General features: G+C 42.9%; 2 protein-coding genes across 3 annotated transcripts in view; both read right to left on the reverse strand.

Annotated features, from left to right (window-relative positions):
* The window catches only part of LOC116226775 (peroxidasin homolog), a 45,084-nt gene extending 30,417 nt beyond the window's left edge, over nt 1-14,667 (reverse strand). The window contains exons 1-3 of the mRNA XM_090151907.1: nt 13,965-14,667; nt 11,408-13,277; nt 3,264-3,335 (exon numbers count right to left, since the gene is read on the reverse strand). Of these exons, the coding sequence (XP_090008033.1) occupies nt 3,264-3,335; nt 11,408-11,571 (236 nt within the window). The 5' untranslated portion in view covers nt 11,572-13,277; nt 13,965-14,667. The remainder of the gene's footprint in view (nt 1-3,263; nt 3,336-11,407; nt 13,278-13,964) is intronic.
* Nucleotides 14,668-14,765: 98 nt separating this feature from the next.
* On the reverse strand, nt 14,766-26,632 carry PCMTD2 (protein-L-isoaspartate (D-aspartate) O-methyltransferase domain containing 2). Of its 2 annotated transcripts, XM_031589724.2 has the most exons (7): nt 26,510-26,625; nt 25,758-25,829; nt 23,855-24,187; nt 22,374-22,476; nt 20,508-20,679; nt 19,443-19,566; nt 14,766-18,080 (listed from the first exon to the last, which is right to left on the reverse strand). In XM_031589724.2, the coding sequence occupies exons 3-7, from the start codon at nt 24,159-24,161 to the stop codon at nt 17,698-17,700; spliced, it is 1,089 nt and encodes a 362-aa protein (XP_031445584.1). In that variant the 5' UTR covers nt 24,162-24,187; nt 25,758-25,829; nt 26,510-26,625; the 3' UTR covers nt 14,766-17,697. The 2 variants fall into 2 exon arrangements, with proteins under 2 accessions (XP_031445584.1, XP_031445577.1); XM_031589717.2 differs by lacking the exon at nt 25,758-25,829 and having other exon boundaries at nt 26,510-26,632.
* Between the last annotated feature and the right edge of the window lie 601 nt (nt 26,633-27,233).

Raw genomic sequence — 27,233 nt, forward strand, 5'->3', positions numbered from 1 at the left:
ATTGAGCCATACATTCTCCCTTGTTGACGGAATGATCTGGAATAGCCATTTCCCATATTTGAGAATGAAACTTTTATTCCAAGATTCGGCAGCTCTGACATGGGGGCTGCTCACAGGGACTTGTGTTCTCGAGGGAGCCTCAGGTTGGATATTAGGAACAATTTCTTTGAAAAAGCAGTGATGCAGTGGCACAGCTGCCCAGGGGGTGGTGGGGGCACCATCCCTGGAGGTGTTCCAGAGCTGTGGAGATGTGGCACTGAGGAGCACAAACAGCATCTGAAGGAGAGTTGCAGAGCTCACCAAAGCACCTTTTGCTCTCACATGATGCTTCCTAAATAGTCTGAGCACTGATGGAGCTGTGGGTGTCCCCGTTCACTGCTGGGGAGTTGGACCAGAGGGCCTTTAAAAGGTACCTTCCAACTCAAACCATTCTGTGATTCTAAAAAGCAGAAGGAAGGGATGAGAAAACTTACAACTCCAAGAATTTGGGCCCCAAATAATTCCCCCGGTGCCCACAACGCTGCAGACAGCTGACAAGTGAGCTCTCAGCAGGGCAGGATTTCAGATAACTGCTTGTCGTGATGCTGCTGCATCACGAGGCCCCTGCCAGAAGCATGTAATGACTGCAGTTCCTCCACAAACAAACTGCTTTTAATTTCTGTGTTCTGTAATTTATCAAGCCTCCTGCATCAGGGAAAGGAAGGAAGAGAGGGAAAGGTCTGAATTTTACCCAGGATGTTTAAAAAGCCCCATGGGCACTCAGGACAGGATTCTCTTCTGTCAGCTCATCTCCTTGCTCCAGTGCAGGACACAAAGGTTTCCTAATCAGGGCGGTTTACAAACCGTCAAACTTGAATATTCCACAGCCATCCTGCCCGGATGGAGACACAAAACAGAAAATGCACCCAACTGTACTGCCCTTCCTCTGCCAGGACAGAGTGCTGCAGGAAAAGGCTCTTTCAAAAGCCTTATTTTTGCTTAAGGAACATTTAGTTCTGAGAATCCCATGGCAGACAGCTGAGAGCTCCCACAGATGGAACCTGAGCTCCTCTGTCCTCTAAGTCTTGTGCTTCAAGTATTCTGGCCAACCTTACCCAGCACATCTCTTAGGGACCTTTAAAAACTTATCACTTGAAAACCTATATAAATCCTGAGGCAAAAGGTTACCATCTAGGAAACAACAGCAAATTCTTCAGATCTTGTCAGTTTTGATGTGGAATTAGACAGACCAGAGTTCCTCGAGAGAACCTTGCATTAAGAGCACAGGGTCTGACTGTCTCTGTTAACTCTCACAAATAGGGAACTCAGTAACTTCTGAGTGTGAGAATAACTGATTTTCCCCATTAGCTGACCAAAGCAGGAAACAAAACGGAGCATAGGAGCTGCTATCTAAATGGTAAGGTTCCATTTATAAAAACAGCTGATATTCAGAATTGAAATATTAAAATGCCATACTTTGTGAGAGCAGTGTTCTTCAGCTAGCCCAGTATTCTAGCTCTAGTAACAGCTGTAAGACTATTCAGAGAAAGCATGAGAGCCTGTCCACCACCTGCACAAAACACATCCCTCCTATTGCCCAAGCATCCATCATCACAAGATCAGAGTCATGGGGGGTTGAGGGGAAGGTACATTCAATCCTATTTCCTTTTGCATCTGCTCATGGAAGTCTTGTCCTTGAGGTCCCTACCCAGGAGCACATGGAGGCAGAAAGCAAAAAGACACCACTTGGAAGAGCTGGTTTTCTTGACTCAGGAGATCTTCAGAAGTGGAGGAGCAGGATGGGAAATCACCATGCCTCAGAAGAACTTTGTGATAAGGTAAAGCCTTCCAGACCCTGGCCCTATTTTTTCCATTCGATATTTTGGGCTCAGATGGGGTAAGAAATATGGTCATCTTCAATTAGAGAAATACATCAATATTAATTTTCTGGATCTTTCCTATTATTTTTGGTCATTAAGTACCACATGGTGCTGTCTGAGATCCTAATGAGGGCTGTTCATGTACTCTGGCCAAGCAGAGTTCTGGAAATAACATTTTCCACCAGTCTACAAGTTGAGCTCCTCCCCTGTGAGCAGGGGCACAGGCATCCTGCAGCCACGCTGCAGGGTTTGGCCAGTCAATCCCCAGCGTGCAGTGAAACAAACTTTAGCAAGCACTGATTTTTAAAACACAGCAATTAAACAAGTCTCTGTGACAGAGCACTCCTTTATCCTTACTCTTTCTACAGCTTCGTACAGCTGACTGAACTTACTGCCCAGGTATTCCTTCTTTCAGCGCTGCCATCTCTATTGGAGCAGGTTCAAATCTCCCAAAGTCAGACAGAAAAAAACAAATACAGATTTTTTTTCTTGCTGTTTACGACCACAGACATTTGAACCCAGGAAACACAAACGTGTCTGCCATGCAATGCAGATTCCCTAGCTCACTTCACAGAGAGGCTCGAGCTCAAACCTGGAAACCTCATAGCTATTAGCACAGTGTTACAGCTCGAATAATCAGATCTGAGCATTGACAGGCCAATTACATTCAACACAGTTCTGTTTCTAATTTGGGAGCTGGTTTGGATTTAGCTCCTTGGCTGCACGATGCAGATATGTACTCATATCTATCTTCAAACCCTTATGGCAGCAAGAAGCAGCAGAGGCTCCTGTTACTTCCTCTGAGCAGAGGGAGAAACTTGTTAGTAAAGCAGTTAGTAAATCACTGGGGTGTGAGCATGCCTGCTCTGGCTGAGATGCAGAACCAAAGGAACTGCCTTCCCTCTCATCCCCATCTGCAATAAGGTAGGTGCTAGTGTTTATTTTAAGGCACAGCACAGTGACAATCTGGCATTTGGAAGGATGTAGTTTCACTTCAGTACCATCATGCAGAACAGCTGATGTCGTTTATGCGTTTGAAGCACTGTGAAAACGAAGCAGCTCTTAATGCATCCCTCTGTCATTTTGACCCCAGGCCATAACTCTTTTTATGGGCTACTCTAAAGCTATGCATGCTCTACTGCCTGAGGATGTATCAGGAATCATTCCTTTTAAAAGACAGGTTAATTGCCACAATGTAAGTTATTAAATCGCACGTTTGATTCAAAAGGGTGATCACACAATCCAGGGTAGAGCAGAGATGATCACAACACGTTAGTTGGATACGTACAATTTGGCTGAAATAACTAAGTAAAACCCAGGCCACCTTTAAGCCATTACAGCAGTTAGTGCTAACATAAGTCACAAAGAAAAAACCTCACGGCAGGATCACCGAGTGGGACTTACAGCGTGTTGAGGTTCTTCAGCCTCCTGAAGGCCCCAGGTTGTATCTCCCTGATGTGGTTGAAACGTAAATCTCTGAAAGCAGAAAACACAAATCAGTGCATTCGTAACACAGACGAGCAAATAGAAATCAACATCAAAGGGAAGAAGGTTCCTGGGAGAGCCTGCGCCATGCCCACAGCAATGGGAGCAATGGAGACGACAGCAGGGAGGAGGAAGAGTAATGTGGATGATGGCTGTGGGCTACCATCACCTGCAAAGTCAGCCACCAGCCTGCACAGCCCTACACCTACAACATTTATTTTCATCCCATTGAAAACTAAAGGCTGAAAGGACTCCAGTGCTTGTTTCCATGAATTGCAGCCAAGTTCTGCTGCTTATCACCCCAAGTTCACGTACAACGATACATGCTGAATTGTAGAGGAACGAGCATCATCACGTGGAACCACTTTTTAGGACCCCAACAAAATTATCTTTGTCCTAAAATGGTTAAACGTGATCAAATAACCTCATATAATAAGCATTTCACATTTTTCTGTACAGTGCTCCAAGACTTCGAACAGCTTATCGCTGCCTGCATTTCAAATCTGTGCCAACTTCAATTAGAATTAGTGGAGTCCAGGGGATTCTGGCAAATTTCAAGGGCTGTCCATGCAACCGCATTGATTTGGAACCCTAAAACATGTTGTTTTTTGATTGCTAATGAGATAATAAAATAAGAGCTAAGTGGGTTAACCCACTTAAGCAAATAGAAACATTTCTATAGGGAACGTGCATTGATTGGGTGCCTCGCATGGTCCAGCACATTATAACAAATTACAAAAGACTGACAAACACTTCTTGCTGTTAGTTTCTACCAAAGCACAACCATTTTTTTTTTTTTCTGCCTGGATTATCACATTTAGAGAACACACAGCTATTCCTGTGTTTAAGACAGCCTTTTAAGGACACTTATTTGAAGTGGCTCTGAAATGCCATCGTGCTGTTGGTGCTACAGAGCATCTGAAGTCACGTTTTAAAGCAAGAACTCTATGCATTTCTAAAAGCTCAACAATTATTTTTACAATGGGCTTCAACCAGCCTTTATAAAATTAAGATTTGAAAGAGATACGTGCACTGCAGGTAGCTGGAAACCAACTGAGTGAGCCTCCAAAGTATTCAAGAGGAAGATGCACAGCAAGTAAGGCTGATTTTAACTTGAGACGTAACGTTTCTTAATTTCACATTTTACAAAATAGGTTATTTTATGCTTAAAAAAATCCCACTAAGCTTTCTTACATTTTAGGCAGAAAATGTACAGTATTTTTGTCTAACTCAAGTTAAACTGAAATATCAGATCTCTGTCCTGTTACCCCCCTTTTATCACTGAATGGGATAGAATATGTGACAGTGGAAGACTCCTCTTCTGTTATCTTTTCCCCTTTCTGTAACTCTTCAGCTCCAAACAAAGCAACGAGAGAACTGGTTTAGAAAAACTCCTGCCCTTTCCCAGAAATTACCCTTGGCTCATCTGCAGTGTTTTCCTCCAGCCATTGCCTTTGCCTGAAGCTCAGCTGGTGAAAGAACACCATGTAGGGCTGCACCAGGAAATTCCTGGCTTGCACAGTGATTGAGAGCACTCCCTGCAGAGTTCAGCCCTTCGTACACAGAAACTCTTGTTTCTCCCTATTCCCAGGGTGCTCGCTTAGGGAGCTTCACATTTCTTTTAACAAACAAGTGTGCTTTCACAGGGACCCACCGCACAGCTGTTCTGTGCCAGCCCGTCCCAGCTGCTGGGTACGTGGGCAGCTGGGCTCCCTCACTCCCACTTGCATCCCTCCAGCTTGGAATGTGCAAAACATAAAGGGGGGAGGTGGAATTCCCTTCTGATTTAACAATCCTTCATACTTTTAAGGCTGGGAGTCTGGATCTGCGTTGAGGACCCCACATCCTTCACGCATTCGTAGCCTGGGGTCAGCACTCATCAATTCAGAGTGGCTCTACAGAACATCTCCCCAAATCCTCATGACAAAGCACCACAGCACTGCCAGGACACCAGGCAGGGCAATGTGGATAACCTCAGGTTTGCTATTTACCTTTTCTGGCTCAGCCCCATCCCTGAAGCATATCAAGAATGAGAGAATTTGCAAGCAGATTGGGAGATGCAGGTATTCACAGAATGACACTCAAATCCTTCTGATCCTCTCAGCTGTTATCATTGTGTTAACTAATTAACAGCCTATAAAGCAATCAACAGCTTTTACAACAATCTCCCATTTCTGCATAATCCATTTAGGCTTTTAGTGAATCACATCTTACTATCTTAGCTAACCAGATAATTAGCTACAAGAGGTATTTTACTGTAGTTCAGGGGAAATTTGTGTTTGCTTCATTGAAGTGTCTTCTGCGTTCATAACACCGTGCACAGCAATCACTGCTTAACCCAAAGTGCTTGTGGTAAGTGGCAGCCACTCAACCATCACCAACGACACAGAGCAAAGGTTGCCTTACAAACAGGGTTAAGACACTGAAATTCCATCCAGCTTTTCCTGGAGAACAGAGAGTGTGAAAGACGTCCTAAACATGATTTAAGTCAAGTATCCCCCCGTATGAGAAGAGCCAGAACACTTGTCAGAAGAATGCTTGCTTATGTATTAACCACAGAGCATAGCAGTCAGCTCTGCAGGTTCCCCCATCCTGCCAAACAGCCCTGGCAGGAAGGGAGAACAGCCTTGCTGTGATGGGAATGAAGCCTTCCAGACTCGCTGTCATCAGCTACCCAACTCGGAATGTCCTTCTCATACAAGAACCCCCAAACGGCTTTAATAAATGACAGCCTTCATCTCTAAATCCCTACAAGGAGAACTGAGCAGCAAGGGAGAGAAGGAGAACATGGGGGGACTCCAAGTTTCTGCTATTTTGGTTTGTACCAGTTTAAGACACGGAGATATTGACTGTGCAAGAAGTGAAAATATGTGCAGCGTGGAAACAGTGATAGAGAAGAGACTGGGATCACAGATGAAACAAAAGAGCACTTAAATGCAGAGAGCCCCATGCTGCAGAACAGACCGTACAGTGCTTCTGCACTCAAGTCAGAGCAGTGGGCACACCAGATTTTAATTAAGAACTTACCACAGGCGTTACTGAAATCAGATTTTGAAACTTCAACACCCACAGTATTTAAGGACTCCCTCTTTGTCAGCTGGGTCAAGAACCAGTCAGTAATTCACCACTCAGCCTACCACACTGTTCTGAGCACATGCTGAGCACACACACAACTGGTTCCAGGCAGTGGTTTTGGGTGGTTTCTGAAGGCAGTGAAGGGTTGTCTGCTGATACATCCCCTCCTACCACTCAGCATCCCTCCAGCTCTCACCAGTACAGGAGGTGCAACAAACGCTTCCAACTCAAGTGCATGCATCCAGGTTGGAAGATTGCACAGCAAACAGCTGACCTCACCAACCTCAGATAATTCTAACTACTACGTATTAACAGCTGGTTTGGAGATTAAGGTCTGATCCCAATCAAACAAGCTGAATCTATTCTTGGATATTCATGTCAGCAAAGAGCAGGACTCCCTTAACACGATGCATGTTTCCTTTGCACCGTCTATTCGAAATATTGCCCACATCAAATAAAGGCAGCTTGCTCTCTTCCTGAACTGTATTCTCACCCTGAGCCAGAAGCAGTAAAATAAAATTCCAGAGTGTGGAAATACACATACCTTCTTCAGAATGCAGTAGTACCATATCAGCTTAAATGAAATGCTATAGCATTCCTCAATCCAAAGTCTCTCGTAGCATCAGTGTCAGCTTTTCAGCTCCTGAAGAGCACAAACATCAAAGTCTCTATGCAGAATACAGAGACACTCCTTCACTAAAAAATACGGATTGCTCCCATCCAATACTGCAGCCCACCCTGAGGAAGCTGCATTTGAGTGCACAGCAAAAACTCCTGGGGATGAGAAGAAGGATGTGGTGAAGCCAAGGGAAGTGGGGAAAGCAGAAATAGAAATACTCAGGTGAGAGCCAGATGATGGGCATGACTGCTCAGTGAGTTCTAAACACCCGAGGTAACTACAACCCTGAGAGCTAGGCTGGTTTCAGCAAAAAATGCTGCAGTGCTTCTAGGAAGGAAAAAAATCTTTGAAGACCTTCCCTCCCTGCTTTCCTTCTGATGAAGTGACTGCTATAAATAGGACATACAGAAGGCTTAGGTCACCTCAGAAAGGTTTAATGGGAATTAAATACTACAGAAGTAGTCAGCAAGAGATCACACCTGGAACAAGCAGAACGTGTGGGTGTGCATTTAATGACTGCACATAAGACCATCACACACAGAGGAAATGAATAATCCCCTTCTTCATCCCAAAGGCTGAAGGCTCACGATGGACATCACAAAGGGAGCAGCATTTCCAAGAACTCGTTTTCTCAGTGAACCTTCCCCACACAAACGTGCGTTGTTCTCTGTGCAAGAGGAGGAGAAACAAGCAGCCACCAACCACACAACACACAGAGCAACGACAGGAAACTAAACTCATCAAGCTGGCCGTGCTCACAGTGCCCAATTAGCAACCAGGTCTGCGAGCAACTGGGTCACCTCCGGCTCATGCCAGCAATGCATTCAGATGCCAAATACAACGTCGTCTTTGCTGGTGCCCTCAGCTATGTTTCTCTGGAAGCGTTCATTCATTATGTGCTATGCATAATGCAAAAAGGAGAATAACCCACGGATAATTGGATTGCAATCCATTAGCTGCCAGCCAGAGGGGAACTTCTTTCCATAGATCTCTTCTACTCATGCCCACGCATTTCAAAGTTTATTGTTTTAAATGTCACTCTGGAGAACAAACGGCTTTGAAGGTTAAAGACCTATTGAAATTTTTCGGAGTGTGTGTTTCACAGCTGTTCCCCTCTTTGGGCTGCTGGCTAAACAAACGGCGTGAATCCCAGCAGTAACCAGCAGATCACATCTGGAGAATCGTGTTCCAGTTGAACGAACAGCAGCCAAAATACGCTCACAGTTAAAACATCGTGAATTTTTACAGCTTATCTGTACACGTGTAGCCATTCTTGCCGTCCTATTCTTTGCTCAGGATAGAACCAACAGGCACCGTTACCAAAGACAAACAGCCTGTTGCTAAAACCAGACACTGGGCCAGGTCCTCGGCTGCACCCAGCTGGGACTCCGAAGGGAGGAGCAAAATGGCGACGACCAAAGAGGAGCCAGGAACAGCTCATCAATCCCAGAGCTGGGCCCACGCCAACCCCAGCATCGCTCCGGGACGACCACGGGCTGCTCCAAGGGCCGCCAGCTGGCGAGAACCCCTGGGGGCCACCCGCCAGCAGGGCTCGTCGAGGCACAGCGTGTGCTGGCGAGGAGACTTCCCTGCTCCACTAGGAGCACTGCAGAGAGGGTGGCACGGAGTCACGGAAGTCAGAAAGTCTCCAACTACAAAGCAATGCTCGTCTGGAAGCTGCAGCTGCTTTGCGAGGGAACAGAGCTGGAGCCTCTGATCGGGGTTTGAATCCATAGTTACAGCCTTGGTCCTATTCATACCAATGGGCAAATGTGGAAAATATCACGATCCCACATTTTTGACTCGGAATAGCTCCACGATCAGACCATTCTTGCTCTACACTCCGAGTCTTCGAACTGAGAACGAACAGTTCTCCTCCCAGCAGAAAAATTAACATACCAAAAAGCTGGAGCAGTCGGGGGCTTGGCTAAGAAGCATTCTTTAATCCTTCACAATTAAAAAAGGGTAGTTATTCAAATGCTATTTATAACAGATACAATGGGATGCTTGCTGGCAAATGCGTTTACATACATTAAATCCTTAAGACAGCCAAAAAGTCAGCATCTTTGCTGGCTGCACATCATACAAAGGCACACAATCCGCTAACAGCTTGTATCACTCTCTATGGGGATCACTAATTGTCAGTATGGGTTTTACTTATAATTATTCTCTTCTGATTGTCTGCATACGCCAGGTAAACCTCACTCAGAAATACCAGCCCATATCGACAGTAGTCTCATATTGTAACAACAGTACTTCCATATCACACACCTACACCACTTTGTTAATGCTTAAAACCACAGTTCCCCATCCAATGCTATAGTTAGCATGTTAAGCAAAATGAACCAGCTTTCCAAATGGTTAAGTATGCAAATCACAGACCATTTGTAAGCAGTGCACATGCTAACTAGTTAGCAGATGAGAGAGAAGTATGGTGACTGCATACATTGCACTGAAAAAAATCTGTCCACCTGTCCAGGCTGAGTTTTTACAAAAAAAACCTCAATGTCAGCTAAATTGCAAACAGATACTACCCAGTGCTTTTACTAAAGCTGCATGGATAAGCAGTCACATCTTACTCCCTCAGCATAAAAGAATGAAGTTTGTTGTTGTCTGAGATCATTCAGAAATACACCATTCCTGTACTGAAAAAAAGTTGGTGAGCACAGTACATTTCTCTCCCTCTACAGTCGAGGAATCTTCATAGGAAGCACAGCCAGGCTATTCACTGCAACAACAAATGCTGTCTTGTTTGGAATTAAGAATGAAAATAAAGCTTTATCAAGCTTGGAAATAAGTTGCCAAAAAAATAAAACCCACCACCCAATTTTTTCCCCAGTAAGGCATATGTTTAAACAAGCAACAGCAAACTGCTTTGCTAGAAACAAACAGTGTATGCACGCATTAAATACTTAAAGATGCAGAAAAATCTGTAAGGGGAAAAAGTTTGGCAACAATTTGGACAGCCAAAGACTGTAAGTTACTGCAGAGCAGACAGCCACTACCCAAAAAGCATGCAACAAACCATCAAGCAGATACTATCACACTGTGCAGTAACCACAGCATCACCAGCCTGGAGAGAAAGCGAGTCCAGATTCTATTATATATATATATATATATATATATATATATATATATATATATATATATATAATAGAATAGCTTGGGTTGAAAAGAACCATAATGATCATCTTGTTCCAACCCCCCTGCTATGTGCAGGGCTGCCAACCACCAGACCAGGCTGTCCAGAGCCACATCCAGCCTGGCCTTGAATGCCTCGAGGGAATTCTGTTCTGCCCCATGTCATGGTGAGTCCAAGGTGGCAGTTTTGGCAGCTGCAGCAAGTGCAGGCATTTTCTGTGTGCCACTACTGCTAGAACCTCTGTGTTCCCCATCCACCCAAGCAGACCTGGATGCAACAACTATCATGCCCCATCAAGTTGCCAGCAGGTAAACTGCATTAAGAGTATTAGTGCAATGTTTATAGGAGACACGCTGCTATGGATGTTCTGCCTGAGACCAGCTTTGGTTAGGAGCACAGAGACAGGCTTCTTAACCCACCAGGGTTGGATAAGTTTCATAAACAGCAGTGATGTAAGAGAACAAGCATTAATCTTAATGTTTGACAAGTCTTTCCTGCTATTTAAAAAAAGAAAGTCTTTCAACTTTTGTCACGTGGCACTGCACCTTATACACCTTTAAGCATAGGATTTACTACTATACATAGACAGGAAAGTGCTCTCCTGGACCTGGCAGTAAGAAATTCAGAGTCTCCAAGTGTTTTGTGCCTTTTTCCACCATCTGAATGGCCATAACCAGCAGCCCCCTCCACAAAAGGCAGAACCAACTCAACAGGTCTATGTTGTTTCTCAAGAACGTGAGATGCCCCAGTTGTTGCTTTATTGATAAACTTTGCATCTGGTTTGCACAGCTGAGATACAAACTGGAAAGCCAAAACTTAAAAGTCTAGAGAAAAAAGGGTTTTATTTATGAAAAATTAAGGTTTTTTTTTTTTGTGGAGACAAAAGCCTAACCTGCAGTATTTCCTCTCTCCCCTACACCCATATCCCTCTGAAATGTAAGCTGTGTACCTTTCTATAATTCAGTTTTAACATTTGTGACCTCAGATTTCCCAAAACTGCCTTCCAGTGATAGCATGGCATTATTAGTACGCATTTCCCCAACTGACTGCCCCATTAACAATTAATTATGACAAAAGAAGCAGCTTACGTTCTAAAAGCACGAAACAGATTCAAGTGCAGACAACTCTGCAGCAAGGATGAATAAATAAAGGACAAAAGGCATTTTTCATTTTATTTCCCAAACACCGAGCAGATAAGAAAGGCAGTGAAATGAAACAGTTACTCACAGTATGCTGGTCTGAGGTGGGATGTCAGGGATGGTTTCCAACATCAGATGCATGCATCTTACTGTAGTCCTGAAGCACAGGCAGCGAGGAGGACAGGAACAGGAGGAACGAGGCAGGAGGAGAAAGCACCAAAAGCCCAGAAGAGCTGAAGGTTTGATCAGCATGGTGTTTGCTGGAGTGGATTTTCCTCAATTCTGAGCTGCAGGGAGCTGACAAAAAAAAAAAAAAAAAAAAAAAAAAAAAAAAAGCAGTTTCCCAGCCCTGAGGTCCAGGAGGAGGGGACTCATCAGCATGTGTTTGCAATTAAATTAAGGCAGTTTGACAGTCCAACCGCCCACCCTCTCTGCCATTATGTACATCTCTGCAGATCAGGCTGATCCCACCCCTCTTTAATTGCAGTGTTGAAATATTAAGTCTGACTTTTTTTTATTTATTCTTGCCTCGTTACTTATTTTAAACAGCAGGTTAACTCCTTAGGCATCCTTAACTCCACAATGTATCTTTATGGACAACGACCAAAATAATCACTGACAGCCTGGAGTCAAGCTTTTAAGTCAAAATTTCTGCTTTAGCACAGAATGCAAACTAAGGATGGCATCTCATCTGTCAGCCTGTGTCAAACGCAGCACACAGTACGACTCTGGGGACAGTTATTGCATGTATGTGTAACATCTGGGGAAATGCATTTCCCTTCACTTCTGGGAACTTGGGACGCTACTGATAAGAGATTTTAAAAGGGAGACTAACAAAGATAAATAACCTGGGAATAAAGACCAAAAAACCCCCAACTGGATGCGTTTTGTCACGTTATAGGAAATTGATCAGATATTAATCCAAAGGCCTTTTAGTTAATGCAGTTTCATAACACAAAGATGCAACTGAGGGAAATGCTCGGGCTTTGGAAAAACAAAGGGGCAACTGAGGGGTAAAGAGGAAAAGAAACAATCAAAGCAACCATATTTGAACTGCAGTAACTCCTGCAGAAAACACAGACCACAATTTGTTCAGCTCTTTGGAGGCTTAAAAAAAAATGCAAAAAAGGAAGATGTGTGCCCAGTTTAATTTATCACTATAAAGATGCTTAGAATGAAAATAGCTTTAAGTTTACAGTTATCACTGTGTATGTTCTTATGTGTGTATTTCAAACAGACACAAGTGTGAAGCATTAAGGCTCGGTGTGAAGCATCACATCATTCCACATTACCTGTGCATTCAACCCAGAGTTTCCCATAAACTTGCAGATCTGCTTTGTAGTGTACATTGCAACACAGTTAACATGGGGAAATAGTACTTACCCCGGATGGCACTGCAACCTCCCCACTTTGCTCCCCCCCTCAGATACTTTGTCACTTGAGCACTGGGAGCAAAAGTGGTTGGTTTTTTTTGTGTGTGTGGTTTTATGTGGTTATTTTTGCCAGCCTCCCCTCTCAATGACCTTATCAAGGTTTATACAATACCTTCCAGAATGTATTAAGATTATACTTCCCTTCACTCAGGAATCTTCCAGGTATTTAGCCTTGTGTGTCAACAAATATTGGACAAATTACCATTATACAGCAGCTAATCTCTTACAAAGCATCAGGCATGTCAACCTTGGTAAAAGCCATATTTTTTCTAGCCAGGAAAAAGGCATAATGCAGCAAATTTTCTGCACCTAACGCTCAATCAATCCGTTGTTTGTTTGCATTGGCATCACTTGGGAAAGCAGGCAAGTTTGCTCAACACCTCCCCAGCTCCTCTGTGCACCCAACTCATGGTTTTGTGCACACTGTCCTCTAGCGGCCACTCAACCTGCTCCTACCTTCCATGGCACATCTGCACAGCTCAGGGATTGTGCCTTCAGTTATGTGCCACAGCATAAACCAACCACCTGCAAAAAAAAAAAAATAATTCCCTTCCAGGTTTATTTCCATTGCTAACCAGAGAGCTGCACTACTCATCAGTCACGCTTCTACACACAGTCTGCAATCTTTTCTCAGGTTGTCATGCAGTTGGTGGCAGCTTCTGGAATGGACTGATGTGTGCTTATGTATTCTGTGAGATCTGGATAATTAGTAAAGTCAGCAGATTTAACAACAGCCACACGAGCACAATGGGAATGGGAATAACTGGAGTGCAAAAATGCAAGTTCTGCAACCCTGAATCTACTTAGAAGCTGATCTGTGCTTGAAGTTGAGGGATACCTTTCCTGCTTTGTCTATCTCCACACCAACAGTTCCATTACACATCCATTAGTTCATTTTATTTTGTATTAACATGACAAATTGTTTAAAGAGGAGTGTGCAGCTCTGAACAGGAACCAAAAATTAACTCCTAAGTGACTGGAATGAACGTTCTTGTTTGTGCCCCTTGCTCAAGTATTTCTAGCCGGTGCTAGAAAGAATTCCACACTAATATAGCAGAAGTTTGGGGTTTTCTTGTTTTTGAACACCCTTGTGTTGTCTTCATCTACCACTTCTGTCCCAGCAGAAGAATTTCAGAGTAACACCTTCTGAAGATTTCATCACTTCCTAAGGAGCTGAGATGTATATTTTACTATGAAGCAAACAAACATTACCTGTCTTGACAAATTTCATCTACTTGATACCACTGATACAACACATCCGCAGCTTTCCAAAGCAGGAAGGGATTTTTCTTCCTAGCAAGCATCACATGAAGGAAAGCATTAATGCTGTACCATTCCCATTTTATATAGCTTGTAAAAAGACATTATCGTACACGCAGACAACAGGAAGAAACAATCTACAAATAACTATCACATGGAATAAAGGTCAATAGATACACTCTATTAGTAACAGCTGGATTTGCTATTATGAACAGTTCCCTATTACAGCTGAAGCCAAAGCATTATTCTCAACGCTAGTGAAAAGGAAGCCTTGAAACAAGCTCCTAAAATTGGCAATAATTAAGAACTAAATCACAGCACAGGAGGTGAGAGAGCAGTTGCAAAAATGGTGGTAATTGAGAGCACATTAAACAAGGTCTTGACACATTTGGTTTAGAGATCGTGTCTGGAAGCAGAGAAACAGCCTAAGTGAGCTCTTGATACCTCTGCTCTCTATAAACCTATCAGCCAGGTAAGTGAACTCACTCATTAAGTTTCCTATTAAAATCCAGACCAGTGCTGTGTATGCTAATTCCAAAATAGATCTTGCACAACTCCATTACATAAAGGTTTGGAAATCATCAGATGGGCAGGTTTCTTTTGATTATATTCTGAGGAAGTCATCTAAAAAAACTACACACATGCACCATATGATTAAGTGCTCTTAACCAGTGTTTAGTGTCTTAACTTTCCATTATGGAAATAAGTACTTAACTACAAAGTATTCTAATCACAACATGATGCAAAGCCACGTTAAGAAGGCTAAAAAGTCTTTACTGAATTTATTGATACAGAAACACTCATTAAAGAAAGTTTTACCACTTTTGTGTGCCTCAGGCCAATTCAATCCATTCCCATACACAGTTTTTTCAGCTTACATACTGGTGATTAAAGCAGCTTGAAGTCCATTTCTTTTTTGCAAATTTACTGCGCTGTCTAAACCTAAAGGGAGTCACACACAAATAAAGCAAAGACTAAAAAAGAAACAGTCAAAGCAGGTAAAATTCCTAGACAGCTTACAGACCACACACACGAAAAAAAACAGTGATGCCATAATTACTAACAACACATACAAAAACTACAGTACAACTGCTTGCACGGGGAAAATGCATTCACAGTTCCCCTTCCTTTACATACTATAAGCAATGCTATTTCACAATTATAGTACACAGAAAACTGCTACTATGAATTTGTTTGGATCTGGGGGGTTGTTTGTTTGGCAAGGGGACAAGCAAGAACGTATTTTCTGTATCCGTATTTATTTACTCAACCTCATCCAGGAAAAACAGAATACTGCAAAAATTCAGCAGATGTAATACAAAGGCAAAGCTGGTGAAAATCTGATAAAATATCTTTGAGAATTGGGAAATGGGGAATGGTTAAAATAACAACACAGAGCTAAACAAAAGATGTTCTCCCTCAACTGGCCAATGTTAACAGAATCTCAGCCAGGTTCATTAGCATGACCTGAACTTCAGATGCCAATTTTAAAAGTAACTTCTTTATGACACCCATGAACAGATCTGCCATTAATAAACCGAAGGATGACCTGCCAGCCAGAGGTAAAATGCACCCTGTATATGCAGAGGCATGGAAATTGTGCCACCACACAGGAAGGTGCATACCTGGTATGACAGTGATTGTAAAGAAACAGCTAACAAACACAGAGATGACAGCCTTTGAGGAAGCGCAAGAAAAACTTTATGCAGATTTTATTATGCCTCCATTTTTCATCATACACAGAATTCTCACCTGCAGAAAGAAATTCCCTGTGGTTGCCAGATGTTTGAGATGGGTGCTTGAAGTTTACAGGAAGCCATCAGCTCAGTGAGCACAGAACCACCCCACTCAAAATAAACCAAAAAAACCCAAAGGAGCAAGAAAGATGATTCAATAGCTTAGGGGCACTGCAGGCAAAATACAGCCTACAACTGGTTCACACCATGTGGCCACCTGCCACACCACACCTACCAGATAATAATAAAGACAAAAAAAAAAGCCCAATAAACAAAGAAAAATTCTCCAACTTGGGTTGAGATAACTAAGAGAGATCTGTGTATTTTTCATGCTGCGCAGAACTCTGAAACTCTACTTATCATTACATTCTGCAACTCAGTACCACTAAATGAGTAACCAGCATTTTTTTGGCAAGAGTGTCTTATTCATTCCTCCTCAGGAATTGAGGAGACAGCTTAAAATAGATATCAAAGTGATACCAACGTAAGTGCTTTTGATGGGGTAACATCCTTCATAACTTCATTACCTACTAAGGGTTTTTCTGTCACCATTCTTTTTGGTTTTACCCTCAGTTATAGGAGTACTACACATCAGTATGAGCTCGAGGGTTTCTTTTCAGACTATGCTGGTCTATACAGGTTTCTCAAATAGGCCAAAGCAAATCAACTTTCCCTTCCACACATGGAATCTCCTCCTATCAGCATTACAGGAAGACTTAGGAATAAAAATTAGAAGTCCACACCCATAAAAGTGCACTGATCTTCTGTCCATCGATGCAAGTCTGTTAAAGCATCTATTTCTTTGTTGCAGTAATAAATCACCAAGACAACCTCATTCCACTTAGTGCACGTGGACTACGTGCACACAAGCTGCATTCCAACCACCCTGCTATGACAAGGGTGCACACAGGAACACCTAAGTTAGAATCGCATCAATTTGGTGTTCCAGACTTTCCACATATCCTCCACAGAACTCTTTGGCTCATTTCCCAGGATATAAACCATGCCCAGGCTAGAGCTCTGCACCCCACTCCAGTCAAGCAGATTTTAGTTCACATATCACTGCAAAACCTGCAGGTTCTGCTTTCACAGCCAGTATTCACCACCTCTGCTGCTCATCTCCTCCCTACCCTCATCCCCTTTCAGGATTACTCTGTAAACACTTCTGGAGACAGCAGTCACAACTTTGAAACTTGAGCATCCTGTCAAAGCTCATCAGCTTCACTACTCCTCACCTGACTCCACTGCTTTAAAAAAAAAAACAAAACTTCACATGTAATACTCTAAAACAGGTGTTCCCCATCAAGAAAACCAATAATCTGTAGAACATTTCTACCTTTTACTGAAAATCAGTATGCAATTTAAAAGCAAAGCTGGGACCAACCAAAGGGGAGCTGATGCCTTCCTTCCGCATTCAAAATCTGGACATCTCAAGAGTAACACCAGAACTTCTTTTCTGTAAAAGTTGTGCTTTTTTCACATTTCTGGAAGAAAAAGATTTGCCAGGTCAGCTTTTACTAATAATCTTCATCCTCCAGTGAACACACACCATGGTACACACATGGCAGGTAGAGTGGGAGAGAGCACAGACAGCAAAGGTCTTTGGGGAACTGCTTAAGAATCTAAGAACATTTAAAAACTGCAATTCAGTAGAGGAGCCATCTCTGTGCAGTTAGTTTCAGGGAATTAAATCCTCCATTCTGTAAGCAGTCAAGCACTTCACCAACTTGCTACCTAAGGAATTCCTGCTGTAGAATAAAACTATAGCACACAACCAAGAAGAAAGAGGAAACTTAAAAAAGCTATAATGTTTAAGTATACAGCAGCCACATTCCCCAATCAGCCTACTGCCTTGGGTGGTCATATTAGCAGGCAAGCAAGTGGTATACGTTTGTCAAGCCCTAAGTAGTATTTTATTTTCTGCCTACTTCCCATATCCTAGAAGGAAATTACTTCTCCCTGTAATAAAGCAGGTAATATTTCAAGGGATCGGGCAAAGGCAGACTCAAGACCTTTTCTCTCAAAAAGTTTACAGGGGGATCTGGCTTTAGTTCAGAGGGTTTCGTTTCTTCCTCTTCTCGTCTCTCATCCTCGGTCTCCTCACAGTTGTTGTTATCATCCGACGGGTTGGAGATCCGACTGGCGAAGACCTCTTTGTCCAAGAAAACAATAGTTTCCATGCGACGGCGACGCACACGTCTACGTTTAAATCTAGGGGGGTTCTTCAGGCCATTTCCATTTTTGCTCATTGTTTCTTGATGTATAATTTTTTTAATGGTTCCTCGGATGGCTATGCGAGCCAGATCCTGCAGGCTGCGAACTGCCACAGGGGCTAAAACAAAATGGAAATCGTGAACAGATACGGAGAAACTCTCCTCAAGAGCACTCTCAGGAAAAGCTGCATTTGCTCAAATTAAATCAGGCCACTTGAATTCCCTGCTGCGATTACAGAAACAGCTCTATTCAATTCCTGTCAACTCCGGTAAACTGTATTGTAGCTTTCCAAACAAAATTTAATTATGCATTTCTCTCATTAACTGGAGAGAAAGAATGGGATGAAAAAAGAGTTTCGTATGTTGATGTCAAGTCCTCACAATTATTTTAAGCTATGCATTTTGGAGACTAGAAGAACAGAGACTTAGTTACTGATACTGCGACTATTTAATAACCCAGATATTTTCCTACTGTAGTTATCTAGGCCTGAAGTCTATTCAATTCATCCACAAGTGATTTGCCTATTGTGAATTTATTTCAGCTTTGCCAAGTTCTTTATTTATAAAACATAAGTACTATTTATGTTCATCAAAAACTGTTTCAGACTTAGCGGGAGAAGACTGGCTGGAAACCATTTGGTAAAAGTAATTTTAGAAACATACAATAACTTACTGTGTTTAAAAAAAAACCCTCCCACACTAATAGTTTGGAAGACTTCATTTTTCTATGTTATTTGCTGCCAGCATGTAAATTCACAACACAACTCATATAGCATCAATACATGTCTGCCTACAAAGGCACCATACAAAGCACGCTCAAATGCAGACTTAAGGGACTTTATGGTGCTGTACAGACTGCTTACTGAGCTGCTTTTTGTCACACAAAGACACCTTTCCAGAATAAGACCAAAGCCTGACTAATCTCTTTATGAGTATCTTTGTCTTTGCGTGTTCTTAAGAGGCCGCTTTACACCAAAGTCTTAATCTGGAGATTGGGGCCATGGCATACAACTGCACTTCAACCAGCTAACCAAAAATTGTACAATTCAGATTCCTCAACTGTTCCAGGCTGAGGATAATTCTGACTTGTTTTGGGTAAGATAACATTTGTGCACAGTTACCATTTATGTACCACCACAGCACAGTGCTCAAGAACCATGAAAGCAGGTGATCTGGGATTGGAACTGATGTCTGTAATGACCAAACATTTCCAGTAAGCTTGGGTATAATTTTTTTTTAAAAAACATTAATATTTAGAATTTATTCTACATGATTCTGAGTCTACCTCTGCTAGGATCAAAGACAGGATTCATGTGTTGGAACCCAATCTAAATGGACAACTGCACCAAGAAGGAAACCAGCTGGAATTTTTATTTTCATAAAGATATCCATAGCAATGTCACAACTAAGGAACCAAGGAACATCTCATAACCAACCAGCAGATGAAATCCCCCCCATAGCCAAGAATGGTTTGTACTCACGCAAGTGAACAAGCCTTGACTTTCCTGAATCTGTGTGGTTGGGCTGAATCAAAGGAGCAAAAGAAACAGCAAGAATCTTCTTGGTTTCCCAGGCAGAAGGACCAGTGCGAGTTATCTTAGTTAACTAAACCAAAACAAGGAGATCATTGTCCTTTGTGTGAAATACAGTAAGATTTCTAAATAGAAATGAACAAGCAACTCCTCCGCCTCTACCAGTGGCTACAGTAGAAATTACTACAGTAAGAAGTCAGGTAATACTATGAATCACTTGTTTTCCTCCAGAAAATTCAGACCTCCTGATGGAATTAGCCCCAGGTAGCTTTGCCCAATGCAACAATACATGCACTGGCAGCTTGGGTCACCCTGCTTTCCAGTCCTTCCCCAGTTCTGAATCAGAACAGCCACTTCCAACCAGTAAGAATAAACATCGGTCTCAGATGAACATCCACTTTTGAAGGAAGACTGCAACTCAATGAATATCTGTTACAGCTTAAATCATTCACTAATGCATCTTAATGAAAAGCAGCTCTGCGCTGTTGACCCCAGCTACCTTGCAGGAAGTAGGACATCAGATACCTAACACCTTGACATTCAAGCTTATTAAATAACCCAACTTTACACCAAAATTGACCACCTGAATTACCACACTGAGTTTGCAGACAGGGCAGTAACTCACATTTTACTAAAAACCATTAACACTTGTAAATAGGGACAACTTACAAGCTCTTTCATAAGCCAGTTAGAGTATAAAGCCTTCTAAAAAGCAATTTTGTACTTCGTCATAAGTACAGTGCTAGATTATACAACTTGAACAAAGCCTTCTCACACTGTCCTGCAGCAATAAACAACAAAAGATCAGCACGTGCTATGAGTATTAAGGTAGAACTTAAACGCTACAAAGTGGGCAGAGTACTGCTTGCATTCTGAATGGAAACTGGTGCACCTTATGCTTCCTGCAATTTGCCAAATCGCTGCTGAAAGAAGTGCAGACTAAAGAAAAGAGTTATTGACTACGCTGAGATCAGAATTAAAAATAACTGACAAATAGGTAGAAAGGTACTCAACCTTCTCTTCAAGGGGCATGACGAGAATTCCCCCAACTTTCAAGAGGTTCTTCATGTAGTCTTCATGTTCCTTCTGAACTCCAGCACCGCAGTAAACGCGGTCATACTGAGTGCAGTCCGGGGAAATCTCTAAACAGTTTCCAGTAACAAAAGATGGCTCACAAAATTCAAATCTAAAAAAAAACAACACACCATGAAAACGCGTATCACACAAGAATATCACAATTTAGCAAATGAATTACTTTTGTGGTTCTGAAAGAATGAAGAGAATGAAAAATACTTAAGAAATACTTCATGGTGTTTCTCCTCCCAAGCTTTTGTATTCTAGAGATGATCAAAACAGCACAGCTGAAGTTTCAAAACCACAAAAACAATGAGGTGAGAACTCTCAGATGAACACTTCCGGAGGGTATCAATGCATAATTTCATATAAGTTCTGAAGTTTTAAGTTACCTACTGCTCTTTCACTTATAATATCCAAATATAAGCATTAGACCTGCAATTCTAGAAGTAGAGACCTGAGGACTGCTGCACCAGGTTCCTCAACATTTTCAGAAGCTCTTAAATGTTTCTCAGATGCTCTGGGGAGGTCTGATGCTTCAGCAACACGTGCTGAACACAATGGGAGTTTTGTCATTCACTTCCAAATAGCCATGATTTCACTCTTCTTAGAGCACAATCCTTGTCTGTTTCATTTTTTATTTAGTTTACAATCAAATTGAGTAATTTTACAATGCTTCTGTTTTCTGTACATACTCCAAAATCCACATTAGCTTTAAGGCCTACATTTTAGAGTTGATACAACATATATTCTTCTACCAGCACCTCAGTACAGTACCTACTTAATCCTAAACACCTCCTCAAGCTTCTGGCTTTTGCAACCATGCTAGACTCCACAGCAGCTGGCTAACAGCCCCCACACGTGGTGATGTAACAGTCTGATAACCCAGCAGCCGTTATCTATCAGCAATGCCAGTTTTCTAGTCATACTGATTTCTGAATTCTTTATAACTATCTGCCCAGAGAGAGAAGAAAAGCCTTCCCTAAAACCCCTGTTCAAACAATAGCAACGTGACTCTGGGAAGCAGGGAGTCATCTGTGTGCAAGCACCTTCCAGGCAGAAAAATTTCAGTCTGCTGCCAGCATCAAGAAAAGATGGCTCTTATCAGCAGCTTTCCAGTACTGCAGTAACAGCACAAAACTGAGTAGTTTGAATTCCATCACTCAAGACTTTAATTTTCTTCCTCCCACAACAGGACGACTTTCAGGTAGCCAGAGATGCTTTCCTTTCATGTTTGAACAAACTGTGAGACAGAGCCAAAAATGAGACAGCTACAACTTTTATTGCTGAGGTTGCTTTTGGCAATGGTTACCCTGCTAGAAAGTTATTAATTTTGACAGCAGCAGAATAGATGTTGTAAGGGAGAACATAAATCAATTCCCAAGCAGCTTTAGTACTAACTTAATCATTATAAAAATACCCTCTTGTTTTAAGATACCATTTTTCTTCTTCTGAGACTAAACATATTAGGTCACTACCAACATCAGTTCATTTTCTTCTGATAACTCACAGATCACAAGCATAATTATTACTGTCACTTGCACTTTCTAAGTTGCTATCTGTAATTGCATTGTAAAATAAGTAACTGTTTTCAGCTTCTTTCAGGCTCTGTCACATCAGAACTGCTGACAGGAACACTACAACAATTTCTAAAACTCCTCCACAACACATATGAGCTTAGAAGGTCACACACTGCAGCTCAACAATCCTAAGGAGCCAGAATCCTCAGATTACCCTGAATGCAGAGTTGCCACAACTAAAGCCAAGCACATAAGGTGGAACTAAATGGCCATTCCAAAATCTTACTTGTCAAAGCTGTCACTTGTTTTGATGAAGAAGTCCAATTTCTGCTTTGCATATTCAATCACATCAGAATGAAGCTCCACACCATGGTTAACACCAAAAGGACCTGAAAATTGAAAAGAACAGGCACCAGGTAATGCTAACAGGCAACACAAAATGCAGCAGAACTAACACAGTTTTGGTTACTTCCTGTACCACATTATTCCCCAAGTGGCAGCCAGTCAGTGATTGTGTAGAGTCAGGTATCTTACTAACACCATGGGAAGTACAACCCTACACTCAATCTCTGACAGTAAATAAAGGTGTTTTGCACCATCCACTTTGAATCAGCAGTCTTAACTATACAAAGTCCACTGCAGGAGGGAAACACTGACAGTGAAGAAACACTGTTGATCTGAAGCTGATCACGTGGGGAAAACTCTAAGGTGTAGAGCAATAGAAAGCATATTTTAATAAATCCTTCTGAAATCTTTACATTATTTTATACCCCTTTCTGATATGCTAAAAGTCTCCTCAAAGAAATTAGGACCAATGACCTCAGTTGTACCTCAATTAACAACAACAATAAATTAGAAAGATACAGATGTTATCCAGCACTCATGCTTTTCATATTCTGATTGAGAACCTTTCCAGGAGGAAGACTCAACTCCCAGACGTACTGGGAGTATGGCATATTGGCCACCAAGTAATCTAACAAACCTAGCAGAAAACCACAAATGTGACTGCATAAAAGGCCCTGGGATGTAGGAGTGGAGCTCTATCCTGACAAGAAACATTCCAGCAGCTAAAATTCCTGACACCCCCACAAGAGGATAGAACATACCCCATAGCCATTTATTTATCCTGGCAGCCAGAAGCAACACAAACACTGACTTCAGAAATGCTTGAGGGCAGACTACTATTACACAATATTACTTTGATGCTTTGCATCTACTGCAGATGTGGTCACAAAGCCAGTTTTGATGCATGAACTATGCTTCCACAGATTCTACTCCCCACCTATATACTCATAAGAACCAAAACTAGATGTCACATGTGTTACAGTCTAGATAGGACAGCACACAAAAAAGCAAGGCACTGAGCAGCTACAGTCAGAGGTTTCTCTGAGCGTGCTCAAACCTAGTTTAAACAACAGCATTCCTGCTCCTGAAGTCTTGAATTGGGCTCTTGCTTAAGCAGCAACAAACCAAAGTCTGTGCCCAGTCCTGCAGGAATCCACAAGAGTAACCTGTGTAACTGCACTGTTGCCTGCTCCAACTTGCCACATTAATCTGGACACCATCCAGATCCAGAAAGAAAGCTGTATGAAATCCTGATAAATCGGCCAGCTGAATCAATGCATTCTTTACTTTGCTAGATATCATTTTGTTTCATTATTTGAGGAATGCATCTTTCCTAATTTCAAGGCTTTCTTAAAAAGAAAAAAAAATATCACACAACAAAAGCCTAATGAAAATAGTTAGCACGATTGAAAAGTTATTTACCCAAGATGAGTCCAACCATAGAACTCAGATAGCCAGTGCCACTGCCAAGATTCAAAAATGACAGCCCTGGCTGCAGATCCAAAGCTTCCATCACCTCAGAGTAAATGCAGGGTGCTGAAAGATGAATATTTCCATGCTTCCACGCCAAGTCCTTGTAGGCATTGTCTTTGAACTCCTCCAAGTAGTAGTCAGCTCGATCAATGGCACGGAATGCCTGCTCCACCAGCTCTGTCCGGATATATTGTGCCTCCTTCAGGTTATCAATTAACTCGTCGTTGTCTTCTCCTGCACTTACTGCACCTCCCATCTCCAACCTTTGCGTAAGCACTAAAACTGAAGAAGAATAAAGAGAAGATGAGGTACAGAGAATGCATCTAAGCTAAGTTATGCTGCTGCATATTCTTTGTGAGAGACTGGATGTAACTGAAGGTCAACAAGCAGCAAATAATAAACAAACCAAACAAGCATTACTACCATCCCAGCCAAATAGAGCAGATCTGGTATCCAGTACCTGACACCAGTAGGGAAAATTAAAACAGATAACTTAAATGATTGTTTTCAAACAGTACTGACATAATACCAGCGTGTCAACTGTTTCACTGAGTCCTTTTACATAGGGGATTACTTTAGATGTTATGCTCCTAGGTCATTCTTCATTGCAAATCCAAGCAATAAGCTTGCCAGTCAGAGCTCTTGCTACATGTAGACTATTTCTAATGTATCAAGATGAAATTAAAAGACAGGTCGAGAGAATCAGAAAGCCTCAAGCTGCACGTTCAGAGAAAACATGAGGACTGGGGGTTTGCAGAGGTTACAATCTCTGATCTAAATATAGGTACAGCTTGCTTTCCTTAGCAAATGCACTTTCACACAGCTCATCAGAGCACAGGCCGTCACCAGTGAAGGACCACAACACAGACTGCAACTGCTGAGATCATTTTCACTGAATCCAATGGAATTTCTTGGGTACTCCTAAGTGAGCTAAGCCCTGTTTGAAAACACTTCAGTGACACAGAGTTTAAGAATTACAAATACTTCTGATTTTACTGTGATCAGCAGCAACAAACCCAGGTGTGGGCAAAAGAGAAGTGAGCTGTGTCCTCGACTGTGCAAGAGTCCACATGTGACTTCTACATGCTTCAGGAAGACACCTGCAGGTTATTAAGAGGAAAATATAGGGGGACAAGAACATAGAACTGATAACCCCAAATTATTCCAACCTTCTGTTCCTCATCCCCCACTTAAAAAAAAAAGGGGGGGGGGGAGGGGAGAAGAGCAGCACTTTTAAAAAGAAACAACAACTTCTTTTTTTTAATGATTTATTTACAATGCCTTTCTCTGCTCACAATGACAACCACAGAAGCAGCTTTAGAATTCATTCCTGGGATCAGAAGGTCTGCCTACAGCTAAATTGTTGGGGTTTGTTACATTCAGCAAAGTGAAAGTTGCACACTTTGACTTTCAGAGGAAACAAAAAACCTGCAAGAGCCCAAGAAAGTTTCACAATTACCCAAGTGACATACCAGCCCCATCACCTACAGAGAGACAGAAAATGAGACGTACTTATGCAAGGAATTCAAGCCAGTTTTTAATCCATTCTTTTAATACAGCCTCAAACACACCAACCCAACATCAGACCACTAGCAAGCCTTGAAGAAAACCAGCCCTTTCCTTTCTATAGGAACTCCTTCAGCTTCTCTACACACACACACACACACACCACACCAAGCCTATGGTGCTGTACCAATTTCACAGCAAATTTAAGACTCAGCTGGGCTCATCAGCCAATGCAATTCTTCCTTCTCTTCTCACAAACACTGACCTGCTGCAGCCACACCTGCAGGGCTGGGCCTGTCTGCGTGCAGCACACTTGCTGTAGCACTCTGCATTGAAATACTCTTACCTGAAGGTATTCCCCTGACTTCTTCTGTTGCTTAACACATTAAGCACTTGTTTCCGCTTTTGGTATTAAAACCTGCATTTTTTAAAGCATAAAAATAAAGCCTTTAACAGTGCTGCACTTTGGATCCCAAACCAATTCTTCCCCATGCATGCAATCCCCACTGGGACAACAGGTCTGACCTGCTATCAGCTCAGCCTTCTGAGCAGCAGCCTGTAAGGATCCCAAAGGACACACAGCTCCCTACAGGTGCCACCAAAGCATTACTTTCCCTGAGCGCTCACCGACCTCCAACAGAACAAGTGTTTTATTACAGATGGTGGTTTACCCACTTCGGGTAATTCCACATTCGTATTCTTTTCCTGCCTTTCTCCACTTGGAAGGTGGAACACACAGCATGGGCAGGCGTTACCTTTAACAAACCTTTCCAATTCGGTTTCCTTGCACCCCCCAGCTGCACTTTGCACACTTGGGTGCCAGTAAAACACAAAGCACGAGATGACAACACGGGCACGGCACCAAGCATCCTTCCAGCACCACAGCAGCCCTGTGCCACCCTCCCCACCACCCCACAGAACGCCCTCCATCGCACGCCTCGAACAGAGCAGCAAAAAACAAAGCCACTACGTTACAACGCAATCAGGGCACAAGAACAACACGCTAAAGCGCAGTTCTTCGCCTCCACGGGCAGCCTGACATCACTCCCTCCGACATTACGTGCCGCATAAAGAGATCCTCGTCCCACTGAGCCGTACCTGGGAGACAGCGCGGCCCGGTTCCGCCCGCTCGCTCCCAACCCGGCTCTGCCCGCAGCTGTAAACACTGCCCCGCCGAGCGCCGGCCGCGCACTGCGCATGCGCGGAACGCACCATCGCGTCGGGAAGGTGGGGGGGGGGAGAGGGGAAAGAATCGCTGAGTGCTACGGGCTGCCTGGGCGGTACCACTGAGAGCTGCGGGGGAGGGGGGGGGAGGAGGGCTGGTTGGCTGAGCGCAGGCTGGGGCTTTATGGGGGCCTGACTGTGTGGGGCTTACAGAGCAGGCCGTCAGATCGGAGCTGAGGGTTATGGCTGAGCAGGAGTACGTGTAGAGTGTGTCTAAACAGAGCTGAGGTTAGCAGGCTGGTAGGGCCAGCAGAGCAGGGGTAAGATCAGGACGAAGTGCAGAGCGGGTGTACACAGGGACTGGGACAACACACCGCGCCAGCAGACTAAGTGTGCACCAGGTTGAAATACAGACACACTTTTTTTCCACTCTGTCCCTTTGCACAGCCCGTGGGCACATCTCACAGGCCTTACTGGAGACATCATTGCTCCCTACAGATCCTTAAGGGGGTTGGAGCCAGGTGAGGGTTGGCCTCTGCACCCTGATAGCAGCGGCAGGATGAGAGCTGATGGCTTTAAGTTGCTCCAGGGGAGGGTCAGGTTGGATATCAGGTGAATTTTTTTCTTGGAATGGGTCCCCAGGGCACAGCTTGGTGTG

This window comes from Phasianus colchicus, chromosome 17, assembly GCF_987193195.1.
Source record: "Phasianus colchicus chromosome 17, bPhaCol1.hap1.1, whole genome shotgun sequence".
Taxonomy (NCBI): Eukaryota; Metazoa; Chordata; class Aves; order Galliformes; family Phasianidae; genus Phasianus; species Phasianus colchicus.